We start from the raw sequence: 16863 nt of genomic DNA, 5'->3' as shown, positions 1-16863 counted from the left end.
AGTCCCCTCCTTAATCTGATTCTTAAAGTACTGTTTCAATTGCTGGAATTGCAATTTTACATCGCCCAGAGGGTTCCGCCTCTTTCCTTTCTTCCAAGTAATCTGTCAAATTTGATCTTTTATTGTCAATTAATAAAAAAAGTTTTTGCACAAAATAAGTTTTTCTAAAAAAAGTAAAGAACTCCAAAAAACCAAAAATGAACAAAAATAGAATAAAATAATCGACCAAGCACACAACTACCACAAATCAGTATCAATAAATAAATGAAACCCAAAACAAAAAGAAATTAAAATAAGTCAAACTCAAAACGAGCAGAAATTAATCTGAGTAGGGTTCTAAGCCATATGCTTTCTAAAAGCCAAAATACAATTTGTACTTTACTGAAAAAATTTCAAATGAATTTACTGAAAAAAAAAAATGTAAATTGTCAGTGTTATATACATATGTTGATATTTATTCCTTAAAATCTTAATTAATTTTGATCTTTTATTGTCAATGTTCTTTTATTTTTTTTAATTAAATTTGATGTTTTATTGTCATTGTTCATGCCTTGGTTCTATTAATATTAAAATATTATGACTCGAAATTGAATTCTTTTTTAAGCATCCAATGTAGTTGTTTTCTACCGCCATAAAGCTGTTTCAACTAGCCGACATTCTCCAGCTGCAAGCAAACTGCATAGCATGTGACTGCAAAAAATCGAAATAAAAAATAAGAGCATGCCGTACAACTAAAAGGTTAAAAAAGCAGAGGTTGGTTCTATGGGGGGAGGGGGGCAAATAGCCTTTGAAATCAAAGACTATGTATCATATTTAGAGAAAAAGGATTAGGCATCAAATAGTTTTTTCTTATTTTTACGTCAATTGGTATTGGAGAGGAGAGTCAGAAGTGTCAAAATAGCTGTAAAAATGTAAATCATCGAAAGCAAAATCGTAGACAGTGGCAGATTTGTTTTCTTATTTATTAGACTAATTTTACGTTTTTTTTCATTGCAGTTCATCTTGAAATATATAGTTTGATTAATTTATTGAGTTTTATGATTTTGTTTTTCTATAAAGGTATTGAAGGCTAAAACTTCTAGCAAACTAATTTGAGTGTTACGCTGCCCTCTGTTCAATAAAATCATGGCGATAGGACTATGAAAAGTGATTGCTCATTAGGGGGGTTTAGATCTTGGGAACTTTAAACAGAATTGTTAAGATTTAACAGGGCGCTTTTTTTGCTGAAACAGTATTTATTAACAGCCAAAGTTTAAATTTGTTTTCATTTTTAGATGTTGTAATTCGCCCCCCATTTCTAATTGAGTCTTTGGAATCAGAATCCTCGATCGTAATGGTGAAATCAATTGAATCAGGGATGAGTTTTTTGCGCAAGAAAGCCTCTTTTGATGATTGCCTATCAAGTAAACCTCCAACAAGACTTCTTAGTGCCAATAAACAATACCAGTGTGAAATATGCCCAAGAAACTTCTCGTACCCATCTCACTTGAAGAGGCATCAAAGAATCCACTCTGGAGAAAAACCATACAAGTGTGACGAATGCAATAGTAGGTTTTCCCAGACCTATCATTTGAATTGGCATAAAAACACCCACACAGGGGAAAAACCATACAAGTGTGACATTTGTGATACAAAGTTTTCTCAGATGGGTAACTTGAATGTGCATCGAAGAACTCACACAGGGGAGAAACCGTACAGTTGTGACGTATGTGGTAAAAGTTTTTCACAGGCTTCTAACTTGAATGCGCATAAAATATCTCACAGTGGAGAGAAACCATACGAGTGTGACATTTGCAATATAAAGTTTTCTCAAGGCTCTTCTTTAAACACGCATCTAAGAATTCATACGGGGGAGCAGCCATACAAGTGTGATATCTGTAATAGAAGATTTTCCCAGACCTCTGGTTTAAAAAAGCATAAAAAAACCCACGCGGCCTGAAGATTTCATACAAGTTTGACTTTTGTAGTAAGGTTTTCCATGCTTCTCATTGAGCTGGTAAAAAAAATAACAATGCAGATGTGTAGCGATTGCTTGAACAACCCCACAAAAAACCCCAACAGTGATATTACCAAGATATGCAAGGACGATTGTTCAGTAAAGCAATATTTTAACTGATCACACTTGGACCAGGGGCGGATCCAGGATTTTTTTTTAGGGGAGGGGGGCAAAATTGGTGGATCTGATAAACTTGCGTTAAAACCAAGTTTAATTAATGCAAACTTGCGTAATTTGAATAAATTACACTTCTTTAGACCACGTTAGGGGGGCGCGTGCCCCCTCCCCCCCTCTGGATCCGCCACTGACTTGGACCTGATCACACTGATAACTTGGACCTGATCACAAACTCTACGATGCAAAAAGGAGCTAGTTCATGACATTTTGAACCTTTTTTTCTTGAAATCTGTGAATTAATGATCAGCAGAGAATATGTTTACGAGCACATATACAAGTGCTCTACAAAAATACCCCAAAAAGCTAATAGAAAAATAAAGACCTGGAAGACTGCACCCACCGAAATATTTATTTTTTCTTAAGCTTAGTACTGACAGTTTATTTGATGAGAATAGGTTATGCTGAGATAAGATTTTTTTTTTAGATCGGATTATGTAGGTTTCATGGTTTTTGATGTTTACAATGATGTACGCTCTATTTTAATGCATTTTGGGAAATTTGATCAACAACGGTCGTGTTTCAAGAGGGCAGGTGTCAAGTATTTCTGAGACTTTTCTTTTTGCCCCCCCCCTCAACACTTACGTCATTCTGATACTATAGCAATATATAGTATTTTCTATTTACCTTGCTACATATGTTTGTGTTAATTATAATTCCCATAATAGCTAATAGCACGAAGACGTTGTGGTGGATCATAATGATATAATTCAGTATTTGTTTTTGTTTATGATGTTTTTAGTTTTGCTTATTTAGTAGTGTAATGTTTATTTATTAGTGCTTAATTTGTTAGTTCCTGTCTCATTCTAGTTTTAACTCATAGCTGCTCTGTTGAAGATGGCAGTGTTGCAATGATTTACCGTGTTTGCAATTGTTCTGTTGGCAGTGAATACATTGTCAGTTTGCTTATAGCTTTAAAATGGATCCCTTTCCCTCGTTTTCTTAGAAAAAAACCCTCTATGAAATAGGTTTGTCACTGTTATTGGGGCTGCAATTTCCAGAGCTAATTGTTTGATGCATGCCTCATGTTTAGCGAGCAGAGCCCCAAAGCACATACAATAACTGTGTTAATTATTTCAAACTGAGAGTCTCTGTTGTTTCTATTTACTTGTATTATAAATTGTCATCAACTATAAGCTACAGCATTGCCTGATAAGACAAAAATTAAGAAATTTGTAATAGATCAAAACATTTTGATGAGCAAAACAGTTAAATATTTAAATATAGTTAATACACGAATCCTTTGAAAGATGTGGATTGAACATTAGCAAATTTTCGTGTTTTCCACTTTGTGTTTTTCACTTTTGTATTTTGTAACTAAACTTGTGTCTCAAAAGATTTGCGAAATGGAGAGTTTGAACATATAATACCATCTCTTATCAAAAAATTTGTTGATATTTTTTTAAGGAATTTTATTTTTCATTTTGTTAGTTTCTTTCCTCTCTGAGTTTAATTTGTTAAATAGTATCCAAATTAATTTCGAGATACAAAAAAAAAATCGTAAATATTTTGAAAAACCGAACCAGTGTTCACCAGATGGGTGGGATCAAGGCCGAAGCCAGGATTTTGGTTCAGGGAGGGGGACCAATATTTTTAAGCGCATCAAAAATTAGTTTACAGGCATTTTTGTCATGAGGATAATTTCTTAAACCACATTGGCACGACATAACATAAAGAAAGAAAAACGAGCAAAAATGGGGCTTTTAAAGGCCAAATGAAAATACTGACAAAACACAACAAAGCGAACATTTCGAGGGGACAAACGCCCCTCTTCTTCAGTGCGAAACGAGAAGATATAATCAATAAGAGTGCCGAAGAAAAAACCAACAAAATAACACGCGTAAAGTCAATTTGAATTTGAAAAAAACAATGAAAAAAAAACAAAAATTAAAAGATGAATAAAATTCAATAAAAGCCACAAATTTTAAGAATTAAAACCAAATACCTAACAACAATAAAAGCGAGTCATTCACCAATATCCGTTATTTGCAAAGAAATTCAAAATTGAACCACCATCGACGGATACTAGCAAATAACTGAGAAATAAAAGAAAAACATTCATTCACTCAAACCATAACAAAACAGCAATTGAATGAGTTGGAGAGCTATGTCTTCTGATTTCTGCTTTTAATAGTTACATTCCTCGCAAACACTCTTTGAGACTTAAGGGGTTGTTGACGTGTCTGATTAAGTGATTGGGAAAGTGTTAAAGGTTTATATCTGGGACTATTAAGTATCGGCTTCTCTTTTGAGAAAACCAAAATATAATTTAATTAAAATAGTATTGTCTGGGTTTTAAAAAATGTGCTCTCCAACGGCAGAGTAAACATTTTCTGTTTTTTTTTCCGCTTTCTAAGTGTGTTATTCATTGAGGCAGAGTGCTGAGTTAATTTATCCGTATGCCGCTGATCAGTTCTTCCGATATACCAAATACCACACGATCAAGGAAATCTGTAGACACCGGAGTTTTCACCGGTACTTTCGCATTATCAGGGCCTCACGGCTTAAACACTATAGACTCGTAATGATAAAACCCGTTTTGTGACGTCTTATGTGTTGTAGAGCAGGCAATGATAGTAAGGTTTTCATTGCGTATACGATATTAAACTGTGGTTTTTTGGATTTTAGGGGGGCGGTGGGAAAGGTCACAAGGTTAAGTTAGGTTACGTATTTAAATTTTTAAAGTCTTTACCTAACGTGCAAATACATAGCCCAAATTTGTTTCTAAACTATTATATATTCATCCTATTCCATTTTATTGCACTAGCATTAACCAAACTTGAATTTTTAGAGAGGCCCGGATAATGCGAAAGTACCTTTTCACCTATCGGTATAGGGTCTTTACCTTGATAAATTTGGGAACTGATAGTTTTTCTGAGTCTATAGTAAGTGTAAATGTTGTTTTTTCTTATATTTTTTTAAATGTGTTCTGAAACCCCTTTAACGTACGGGAGACCAAGATGAACTGAATTTTCCCTTTGATTTGCGTTTTCTGTGTAACTATCTGATAATCTTTTAATGGGTTTTGCAATAACAGAATTTATTAAACTAACTGGATAACCATTCCCAAATAAAATATCTCTAAGGTGGTCGAGCTCTGAATCCAGAAAGCGTGTTGAACAAACTTGCAATTGCAATGCTGTATCAACTAGAGAAGTGACAACTCCTCTTTTCGCAGCAGGAGAATGATTAGGGGAATAATCTAAGTAACGGTTACTATGTGTGGGTTTTCTATAGACACCAAACTCGAAACATGTATCATTTCAGTGCACCAGAACATCTAAGAAAGGAAGACGCCTCTCTACCTCTGATTCCTGAGTAAATTTAAGTTTTGGATCTGAGGAGTTGAACAAGTGAAGGAAAGACCCCAGAGACTCATCACCACGCTCTCACAAATAAAAAATATCATCTTTAAAACGAACCCAAAATTCAGGTTTACAAAAACTGCAAAATAGCCCTTTGTTTTCTTGTCGTTGTTCTATATTTATTTTTGTTGTTTTTACTAGTCAGATTATTTTTTTTTTGGGGGGGGGGGGGCAATATAGCACCCGCACTGGGACACAGTCATGAGTAGGATATCTACTTTCTGTATTAATGGTTAAATTAGGCATACAAACCTAAAATTCAAGATGTGTCTCGGGATAAAAAGGGACCTTACGAGTGCATCACGCGTATTTTATCTTGAGGTGCTAGGCTTATTCCCCACACGAGGGATTTTTTCAGTTTTTATAATAATAAAAATAAAAGTTTAGAGTCGCATTGTAATTATTTTATTAATAAATTTTTTCTTATTATTCAGTAAAAGACTATTTGTAATAAAATATTGCTGACACAATATTCTATTTAATATTCACATCCTGGTTGATTTTGAACGGAACCAAAGAAAAGTTACAGTCCACTTATGTCCTACAGTATTTATTTTCACATTTCATTTTATTCCAATTCTTTTTTCGTGTTTATGAGTTAGAATAGCAGGCTTAGATAAAGGTTGACAGTGGGGCTTTCGGGCTGATATCAACCCAAAAGGCGAATTTATTAAATATTTAGAAGTTTTGAACAAAAAAATGTCTCAAAACTTAAATTCGATATAATTGGGACTGGAGGAGGGCCAAATGGTAGAAAAGGAACTGAGTCTGATTGCCCTCCAGCGGCTTCAATTTTAATAACGAGCACTAGAACTTTCAATTTTTCAATCAAATTAGCCCGGTTATACCCCTTGTATTGGGTTGCATTTTGAGGGAAACCAATGCTTTCGCTTCTTTTTCTTCTGCATTATTGGCTTCTTTGTCCAAGGTTTCATTAATCTTTGGCCAATTGAAAAATTTCGCACCTTTTTCAGCCCCCTTCATCAGGGCAGGGACCAATTTTAAAGGCACTCATCCTTTGCATAATTTTTGTACATTTGTCCCCTTAACCTAATGACTTTTCTGCAAGTTTCAAATTGATCGAAAAAAAAGTATACATATGGTGCTCATTTTCGGGCCTCTAAACCATTCCACTTCCCACAGCAAAATTTTGCAAAGCTTTCTGATCAAAAGAAATATCGCCGAGAATTCCATGCCACTTTACTCCCAAGATTAAACATCCCCACTTTTTTCCAGCACAAAACCTATCTATAAAGAATTGGCAGTTTGTATTAATCAGAGTAAATCAGAAGACGCTATTTACCTTTTTCTGTTCTCAATGAATTGCTTGATATATCGTCGAAATTACAAGGTTTGAATTACTCTTATTTGTAAAACATGAATATTGTTGCAACATTATTACATTTTAACTAAATTTAACTAACCTAGAGGCAAACTAAGTCAGAAGCAGTGTACTGTAAATAATATACAGTAGAATAACGCCTCAGTAATATTTGGCAACTAGCGTATAAAAGTTCCGCCCATATACTCGTACGTCCTCGTCCATTGGACCGCTAATGACAGATCAAACGAGAACCCTAGAAGACGTATTTTCGGAGAAACTTTCTCAAAATGCCTTTGAAACCAACTCGAGACTTCGAAACCTACTTGTAATTTCTTAAAACATTTAATAGTAACACTGCATTACTAATTACCGATTAAATTAGATTCTTTAAAATTTAGTGTTACAAAGGCGAAGCCAAGCTTCGCGTTCAAGAGAAATCTGACGTGTCTACCCGCGAAAAAATCGAGTGTCGCTTATGTTTATACTTGTTTTTACGTTATCCGGAACACTTGCATCTCGGTCCGGCTTTGTATAATGGTTGATATAGGGAATGATTCTACTGTATGTTATGTATATACAGTGGTCAGAACAAATCAAATTTAAAACTGTCGGAATTCATTATTTTAAATCAACAAGCTATGGTTTAAGTAAAGAAATAGTGAGAAACCAAAGAAATAGAAATCGAGAAGATTCCATATTATTCCAAGGCATAGTTACTGGAATTTTAAACTATGCTGGACAAAATGACTGTCTCAGAACTTTATTCGACGACTTTGAGGAAAAAGGGGATGAGACGGGGGCTACTTGCCCTCCAATCTTTTTGGTCACTCAAAAAGGAAATTATAACTTGTAATTTTCGTTCGAATGAGCTCTTCCCCAATATTCTATGACTATTGGTACGATATCATCATTCCTGGGGAAAACAAATAAACACGTATCCATGATCTTTCTCCAGCAAAAAATACAAAACTCCACATGTTTGCGGATGGGAGCTTGAAACTACAATAGGGTTCTCGAATATGCTGAGTCTGATTTTCATTAAGATTCCTGGATTTAAGGGATGTCTCCCACCATTTCCGAAAATTAGGCAAATTCTTTCAGGCACGTAGCTTTTGATGGGTAACACTAAACTTAATGAATCTTATATATTCAAAATTAGCACAATAAGCTGATTCTTTTAACATGTCTATTTATATACAAAATCCATTCATTAGAGTTTTGGTTTGTATTAAGCATCGTCGATCAGTTCCTTACCACGAATTGCTTGATCGGGACTGAAACTATCCCCATTTTTGATTGGGGCTATGTAAAACTATCGAACTATTTGATTGGGGCTATGAAACATTAGGGCTTCCATGTTATTGAAGTGCCCAGACTGGGTAATCCCGTTGAAATGACTGACTATAGCTTTGAATAGAAATTACTAAAGTCGCTAATAAGAGGAGAAGGAATATGGACGCCCATAAGCTGAATTTTAGAGGGGGGGGCTTACCTGGTCTAATCGGCACTTCCAATGCTGTATGATAGAAATCTCAAAACAAAAATACAATGCACATATGGGCACCCATGAGAAGGAATAACGGTTATCTGATAACCAAAGTGCAGAGGCTTGTTTTTCTTAGTTTCTCAATTCTTTTTACGATATCTAAAGATAAAATAAAAAGGGATTAAAATCAGTTACTAACTAAAGCGACAATTCCGGAAGGCTTTTGACGATGGGAATTGACCAGTCTGTTAGGGCTTTTGGATGTAATTTTAGACTTGTCAAGTTCCTCTTATATCAATCTAAGCGTATAGAATAATTTCCTCATTTGGATGCTTAACCTTTTACGATAAATGCTGTATATCCTGTGTCTCATATAGATTGGATAGGATGTGCCACTAAAGTCCAAACCGGCGGTGCTGATCTCCGTTTCATGGCCCTTAAGCCGGAAAGTGCAATTTGGGGTTGGGGACAGGAAATCAGGTGTTATTGCACACTGTTCCTGTTTAACTTCACGGGATTATATTGCTAAAGGTTTAGAATTTGTTTGATAACTTCACTTTTTTAGTTGTAAATATGTAGAAAAAATAAAACACACTAAAACTAACAGATCTGATCAATTTTGGTTAATTTAAAATTTATTCTTTTAAACAAATCCATTTATAGAACAAACCTATTCTTCTCAAATGCTAGTTCAATTTGTATTATTGGAAAATTGTGATTACGAAAAAAAAAATAATAGCCATTGTTTCAGATAGGATCACTCACGAAAAACTGGAGTTGGACCCACTGATTAATAAATAAAAGTAATAAGAAAGAAGGCTGCATCGGCCGAACGATTGATAAGAACTATTCGGCTTCTAATTTCGGGATATTGTGCATTAAAAAATATTGGTGCTTTTATTTAAGATCTGGATAAAATCATGCAAATTTACAATCAACGTCCCCGTCCCTCTCTATCCAACATTAGCCCCTTTGAAGTTCATCGAGGAGGCAACGATATACTAGACATTTTTCTTAAACACTATTCTAATGAAAGCGGAGTAAAAGAGAAATTCTCTGTTGGTGATACAGTTCGAATTTATCAAACCACTAATCAAGGAGGCACACTTGTGCCTCTATAGAGAGGCGACCCACCACAATGTTAAGTGATTTCAGGTCCTAGAGGTCGCAGAGAGACGGCGGTAATCGCATTTTGTAGCCCAAGCTCAAACTAAGAAACTTGCAAAATTTCATCCTCCTCCGACTTTATCTTCATGGGGTAAACTGGGCCAGAAGTTTCGACCCTCCCACCACAGCCCCCCTTTAACGTTGTCCGATTGGGCTGAAATTTAGAGGTTAAGCTTTCCTAGGGCCCGGGAGTTTATCCTTGAAATTTCAGCTCAATCCGATAACTCCTTCCCTGTTTTCAAAAAACCAAATATCGCAACTTAAAATTCATCAGCATCATTTCTTTTTTTTCTTATCCACGCCTACAGGCCACAGTTGGCAACTGATCCGGGTGAATGAGGACTCATTCGAAGCAGAATTCGACCTGTTAGGGACTTTTGATATTTTCATACCGAAAAAATTATCCCCCGAATTTACATTTACGAAAAACCTCGTTTTCCTATAATAGCCCATGTTAATTTTTCCCACCACAACCCCCCTTTAACGTTGTCTGATCGGGCTAAAATTTAGAGGATAAGTTTTCCTGGGGCCTGGAAGCTTATCCTTAAAATTTCAGCTCAATCTGATTACCCCTTCCCAGTTTTCCAAAAACCAAATATCAAGTTTTGTGGGAATTTGCTTTGCGAAAAAAGATTCGATTTACTAAAAAAAATTACAATTGTGTCTCATTAGTCCAGCGGATGATACTTCAGACTGTCAAGCGGAAAACCCGGGTTCGATTCACCGTCAGAGCAAATTTTTTATATACTGAATTTAAACTTTAAAAAAGAAACTCAGTTTCTTTTTTAAATTATTTGAAAAAATACCTTTTCTAAAGGGTTAAAGAGGCTGAGTTACACGGTCGACCCTTAACACGTTCGGGGTTGAGGAGGCACAGTTGGGGGGCTGTTAAAGAGGTTGAGTCACAAGTTCGAACCTTAAAACGTACAGGGATTAGGAGGCATCCTGTACGACGTGATTTGAGTATTCAGGAATTAAAAGCCTTAACACAAGAATGTTCAAGAGCGGGGGGTTTGGGGGGCGGCAGCCCCCCCACTTTAACTCCAGACACGATCAGCTAACAGTTAGTCAAGCAATAATAAGTAATAAACTGTACAAAAACGTGCAGAAATTATTTGAAAAAAAACTACGTTTTCTAAAGAGATAAAGAGGCTGAGTTACAAGGTCGAACCTTAAAACGTAGAGGGATTAGGAGGCACAGTTGGGGGCTGCCGCCCCCAAACCCCCGCTTTCGCAGCCTTTAAATATAAAAAATTTCTTTAAACTAAAAGTAAGGAGCGACATTAATACTTAAAACGAACAGAAATTATTCCGTATATGAAAGGGGCTGTGCCCTCCTCAACGCCTCGCTCTTTACGCTAAAGTTTTTATTGTTTAAAAAAAGAGTTGTGAGAAAGTCAAACTTTAGCGTAAAGAGCGAGGCGTTGAGGAGGGCACAGCCCCTTTCATATACGGAATAATTTCTGTTCGTTTTAAGTTTTAATGTCGCTCCTTACTTTTAGTTTAAAGAAATTTTTTTATATTTAAAGACTGCGAAAGCGGGGGGTTTGGGGGGCGGCAGCCCCCCAACTGTGCCTCCTAATCCCTGTACGTTTTAAGGTTCGACCTTGTAACTCAGCCTCTTTAACTCTAGAAAACGTAGTTTTTTTCAAATAATGTTTTTGAAAAGGGGAACTACTTATGGTCAACTGAGCTTTTTAAAGTTTCAGAGGTTCTAGACACTAAACCTGTGATTATTGTCTACAAGATACGAAATATTTAGAGATTTACGGTGGTTTTTATGACTATGAACTTCAAACAGTCGAAAATAATAGAGGAATCTATCAGATTGAAATAATATTAAAGATTTGAACTCACAGGGGCAAGAGACAGTTGCTTGTTCGTTGGCTAGGATATATCTGATTTTGATTCTTGGGTAGCAGTTGAAGACGTACACAATGCCCAATTATTAGTAGAAATGCTTATTTACATACTAAACTAACAAGATCATTGACCTCCAAATCACAGAGCTAGAAATACTAACGAGAGTGACGCAACACGCTCAGTAAATACAACCGGGGACATGATCATTGACATCCATTGAATTTACCCTGAATTTATGTAACAGGATGTTATAGAAATCAAAACAATATGGGATATGGGCGATATAAAATATTGTTTTTGGCAATGGAGTTGTACCGTGAGTAGTATGTGATATATTTAAAATACAAAAAAATATAAAATTCTTTCCTTCTAAAGATAATTCCGACATAAATTAAACTTTCCCTAATTAAGTTTAAATCCCGTTTCCAAGAGTCTAAATTCTTAATCAGCAAAAAGAAAAACTGCATTTTAGTTTCAGCCAAACCTCGGCGCTAATCACGGGAGACGGTTTTGAATTTCGCTAAGATATTTGGTAATAAAAAAATTACTAGATACATAGTTCGCAGGAAACTTAAGTTATAAGAGCAGTATGAATGTTTAATCATCAAAAATATTTAAAACAAATTATTGGATGGACAGTTCGCATAATTAAGTGAATTTGCAAACATAATTACAAGGTAGCGGGCCCTCCGCAGGAGTTGCGCCAATCGTGAAATAGCTCTCACGGCACATATATGGCGATGAAAAGTGTTTTTCGTGTCATTATTTTTGGCAGTCAGGCAATTGCCATTCAGTCATTATTATTATTATTATTATGGAGGCATTATGATGAGAACATTCATTTGTCAGAACTATTATTGGGCATTCATTTGTCAGAATTATCATTATGCAGTCATTGTAGAGATTTAGTCATTATTATCTCTGCCTCTATTTGTCGTCAATTGCAGTGAAGCACTATTGTACACCTAAAATGTAAGTCACAATAAAACTATTGCTTTTCTATACGTGTTTGTTTTATATATAAACCTGTATTTAATCACACAGCAGATACCTAATTTGTGTTTAATTCGCTAGTTGTGTTGCATAAGAAGTATAATTTCAAGATAACTCAAGAACAAGAGGCGAAATTTATAGAGTTACGTATTTTATTTTCTCTCCAAAATCGAAAATGGCGTGGTGACCCAACAATCTTACTCCCCATTGCTGTGGCGTAGCCCGCGATGGCACAATCTTTAGCGCTATAAGTAGCGCTATCGGAAAACTTATAAGGTGAAAGTTCACAGCTACAAATCTCAACAGAGAAGTTGGCGCGATCGGCATACAGCTTTAAATCTTACCGTTACATTCCGCTGCTTTAAATCATAACGCCACATATGGCGCGGTCTTTAAATCATTTACGCCACATATGGCCCGGTCGGTAGGATTGTAAGTGTTTTTTCAGGCATTCGTGGATCAGAATTATTATGCAGCATTTAGGCATTGCAATTCAGTCATTACTATTATTGGCATTCGTATTGATTCAATTGTCAGAGCTGCTATTAGAAACATCCTTTGTCAGAATCATTATGACGCAGTCATTGTAGAGATTTGGTCATCATTATTATATCTGCTTCTATTTGTCGTCAATTGCAGTGAAGCACTATTGTACACTTAAACTGTAAGTCACAATAAAACTATAGCCTTTCTATTTGTGCTTATTTTATATATATACCAGTATCTAATCGCATTTCAGGTAACTAGTTCGTTTGTACTCCATTGGCAGTGGTCACTTAGGAATCTCATTTCGAGATAACTCAAGGAAAAAAGGCTACATTTATATAGTTGCATAGTTCATTTTCTCTCTAAAATTGAAAGTGGCGCGGTCACCCATCAACCTTTTTCCCCATTGCTGTGGCGTAGCCCGCGATGGCACAATCTTTAGCGCTATTAGTAGAGCTATCGGACAACTTATAAAGTGAAAGTTCATAGCTACAAATCTCAACAGAGAAGTTGGCGCAATCGGCATACAGCCTTAAATCTTAACGTTACATACCGCCACATTAAAACATAACGTCACATATGGCGCAATCTTTATTACCACATATGGCGCGGTTGTAAATTCGGAGGAAAACATGTGAACTAGTTAGGCTACAAACTTCGTAATTTAAATTTAAATAATTTGATAGATACAGATTTATAAGAAAAAGTGATTAGGCCTATAACCGCTAAGCTATAATAAGAAACCCTTTAAAATATATCATAGGAGATAATAGCCTCCTCCAAAAAGGTTAAGTAAAAAAAAAACATTTTGAGTTATTCAAACGCAAAAATGTCAGAAGAATTAAGCGAACTATTAATGGCGCAAAAGTTGGTGACGAAGCATGTAGAGATAGCAAAATCTATTCCGCAATACGATGGACAAACAGATATCGATGAATTTAATATCCAATTGGCCCAGTTTGTAGAATTAACAAAACAGAGCTAGAAACTTTAGTCGGTATGCTCCTATTAAGATTAAGAGGGCAGGCCTTAACCTTCCTAAAGAAAATTGAAAATACTATAGGGGATGATAACAGCTTGAAGATAAATACAATAGAAAAATTGCTAACGGCATTCAAAGACAGATTCATCGAAACTAGTTCAACAAATAAATTAAAACACGGAATGGTGTGCTTTGACCATTCACAAAAAGTAAGAGAATATCTTGATAATATACGGATTTCAGTAGAAGCAAAATTCGGAAAAGGTACAGGAGAACTGTATGAAAAAGTCATACTACATACTTGTTTGCAAGGGATACCCCTAAAACTATATAGAACGGTAATATCCAAATATATTCAGACGTTAGATCTTGCAGTTCAGGAGGTAGGGCAAATGATCGAAGTTGATACGATGGCGACAAATCACAGTAAAACAAAAATAAATAGCCTAGGCAAATCAAACGCAAGCCTGACCTTCAAGGGCGATCAGGCGTCTCCCAATTTCTTTTCAAGGGATAACTTCCCAGTGCCACAAAGAAATAGAACGCAAGAACCCGCTAGGCAGAAAACAGTACGTTTTCAGCCCGTCAAACAAATTAGTTATGAAACCAACCCGACAATAATAAGATGCTATATTTGTAATCGTGTTGGGTATATCGTGAGAGAGTGCCGTTATGTCCCCAATCGCACACCAAGGATCGCCGTCGGTAAAACGCAAAATTATGGCAACCATTTGTTCGGCAGAACAAATTTTAGCGCCAGTGATGCACTAGGCTCTAGCCAGGGAAGACTGCACCAATCAGTACCTTGCAACGCGCACCAACCAAAGGTGTATAACCCTCCCCCCAAGATACAAAATGATAACCGGCCAACGGAAAATGCAAATTTTTCGACCCGATGGCAAATATTAAATTGGCTGACAGGACTTAAAAACTTTTAAAGCCATCGGCATTTGCAGTCGACGCCAGCATCCAGCACTGACGCAAGAAATCCTAACTACCATAATAATACATGACAAAATCAACAACAAATGTAAATCAATTAGATATGCCTACGGAATCTCATATGTATGAATCTCTAATGCAGACACCAACGTATGAAATAAATCCTCAGGAAAAAGCGTCAGGCCCCTCAGAAGAATAAATTGGACCCAGAAAGTGCCTAGAATATTTTATAGTTCCAACCCAATAAAAGTACCGTCCTTTAGTGATAGTAATAATAAGTTACCTATATTTAAAAATTTTTGTGTGGCAAATGTTTATTTTAAGGCTTTAATTGACTCTGGTGCCACGGTGAATATCATAAACTCATGCGTATTTAATATGTTGCCTCCGCATATTAGGTGGCAAAGAAATTTTAATAATCCCAATTTAACTAGCGTGACAGCGCATAAATTGGATGCAAAAGGTTCAATTCGCCTAGACGTAGAAAGGGATAATAGAATTTTTCCGACAAACTTTATAATATGCGAAAATTTCCCGTATGAAGCCATCATCGGCGCAAATTTTTTAAGGTCGAATAAGGTATTATTAGACGTAGCGTACGAAAGGCTTTTCTACCCGGCTAAGGTAGGGGAAGGACTTTCTACCTTAAGAAACTGTAACAGAGGTTACGAAGAGAACGTAACAGTAAATAAAATTTCTGGCGGTATAATGTCGCAATCTTTTGAACCTCATGTCTCGCAAGGAGGACATGGCATAATCAGAAAGTTGTTTAATTATTCTGAGAGACATTGCAGAAATGAAGTAAATCCAAATAATAGGTGTATTGAATCTGCAAAAATAATAATAGGAGATATGCGACAGTATAGGTCAAACGAAATCAAGAAAATAGCGGAATTATGGAAAAACATAGTAAAACCCAATGTGACGCCACAAGATGCCGCAATGACGCAGCATAGCGCCAGCATGAATCTAATAGACAATAATAGTGAAGAGAAATATTACGGGTTTGCGATACGGAAAACAAAGATCCCTCCCAAAACAATGCAAAGAATTCAAATATCACAGATGATTGAACCAATGGATAGCAAATTTGAAATATGGCTTGCGATCCCATCGAATGAAATTCCTAAAAATCTGTTTTGCGAGGAAGGTTATCTCTTACGACAAAGGAGAAAGTTTTATTTGGGTAACTAATAACCACAAAAATAATACAATTACAATAAAAAAGGGGACGTGTTTAGTTCAAATCCAAGTTATCTCGGAGAATGATTTAGATAGATGGGAAAATTCCAAAAGAAACCTAGTTAACGGCATTAAAACCTCAATTAACAAATAGCCTCTAACTAAATCGCAATTTTTAAACAAATTTAATATGGATCATATTACGGACTTAGAACTTAAGAAAAAATTATGCGAATTATTATGGAATTTTAAAGATGTATTTTTCGCTTCTGAAGATGACATCGGACTGCTAGTTCAAAAGGCATTGGTGCTATTCTTTCGCAAATAATTCCCATAGGAAACCCTGATCATTTACAAGGATCTTCCAATAAAAAAATAGAAAAAGTTATATGCTATTCGAGTAGAACTTTATCAAAAGGCGAAAGTAGTTATTTTGCCACAAACATAGAATTATTATCTATAATCCACCACTTGTACAAATTTAGACACTATTTAATTGGTAGAAAATACTACGATCAGACCATAAAAGCTTGCAGTACCTGCGCACATTTAAAAACCCCACGGGAATTCTAGCTAGATGGAGTATGAAAATCCAAGACCTAGATTACGAATTTGAATATTTAAAGGGTAAACAAAATGCAGCTTGTGACTTTTTGAGTAGATTCATAGAAAATATGCCGTCGGACGCCGAGGAAAATGGACTTAACGCTATCAATGCTAAGAGTAAACATAAATGTAAGAAAAACAAAGTCAAAGACACAGTAAAAGAAAATAAGGATAATTATTGTCCCTTGTCATTAGAAAATATAAAAATAAATCAAAAAGGACGAAATGTGTGTAGCACTTATTAATTATTTTGTGAATGATGATGCGTTACCAGATAAATTCAAAACTCTTAGAAAA

General features: G+C 35.6%; 1 protein-coding gene across 2 annotated transcripts in view; it reads left to right on the top strand.

Moving 5' to 3' along the window:
- Nucleotides 1-4792, top strand: part of LOC148941084 (uncharacterized) — a 64717-nt gene extending 59925 nt beyond the window's left edge. For both annotated transcript variants that reach the window (XM_089105208.1, XM_089105209.1), the window contains exon 4: nucleotides 1275-4792. In XM_089105208.1, the coding sequence (XP_088961334.1) occupies nucleotides 1275-1939 (665 nt within the window). In that variant the 3' untranslated portion in view covers nucleotides 1940-4792. The remainder of the gene's footprint in view (nucleotides 1-1274) is intronic.
- The last annotated feature ends 12071 nt before the right edge of the window (nucleotides 4793-16863 follow it).

The sequence above is a fragment of the Artemia sp. Qi Xiang Cuo genome, chromosome 19 (assembly GCF_049724085.1).
Source record: "Artemia sp. Qi Xiang Cuo chromosome 19, ASM4972408v1, whole genome shotgun sequence".
Taxonomy (NCBI): domain Eukaryota; kingdom Metazoa; phylum Arthropoda; class Branchiopoda; order Anostraca; family Artemiidae; genus Artemia; species Artemia sp. Qi Xiang Cuo.
Note: the sequence above shows the minus strand (reverse complement) of the source record. Positions and strands in the feature narration are given on the sequence as shown.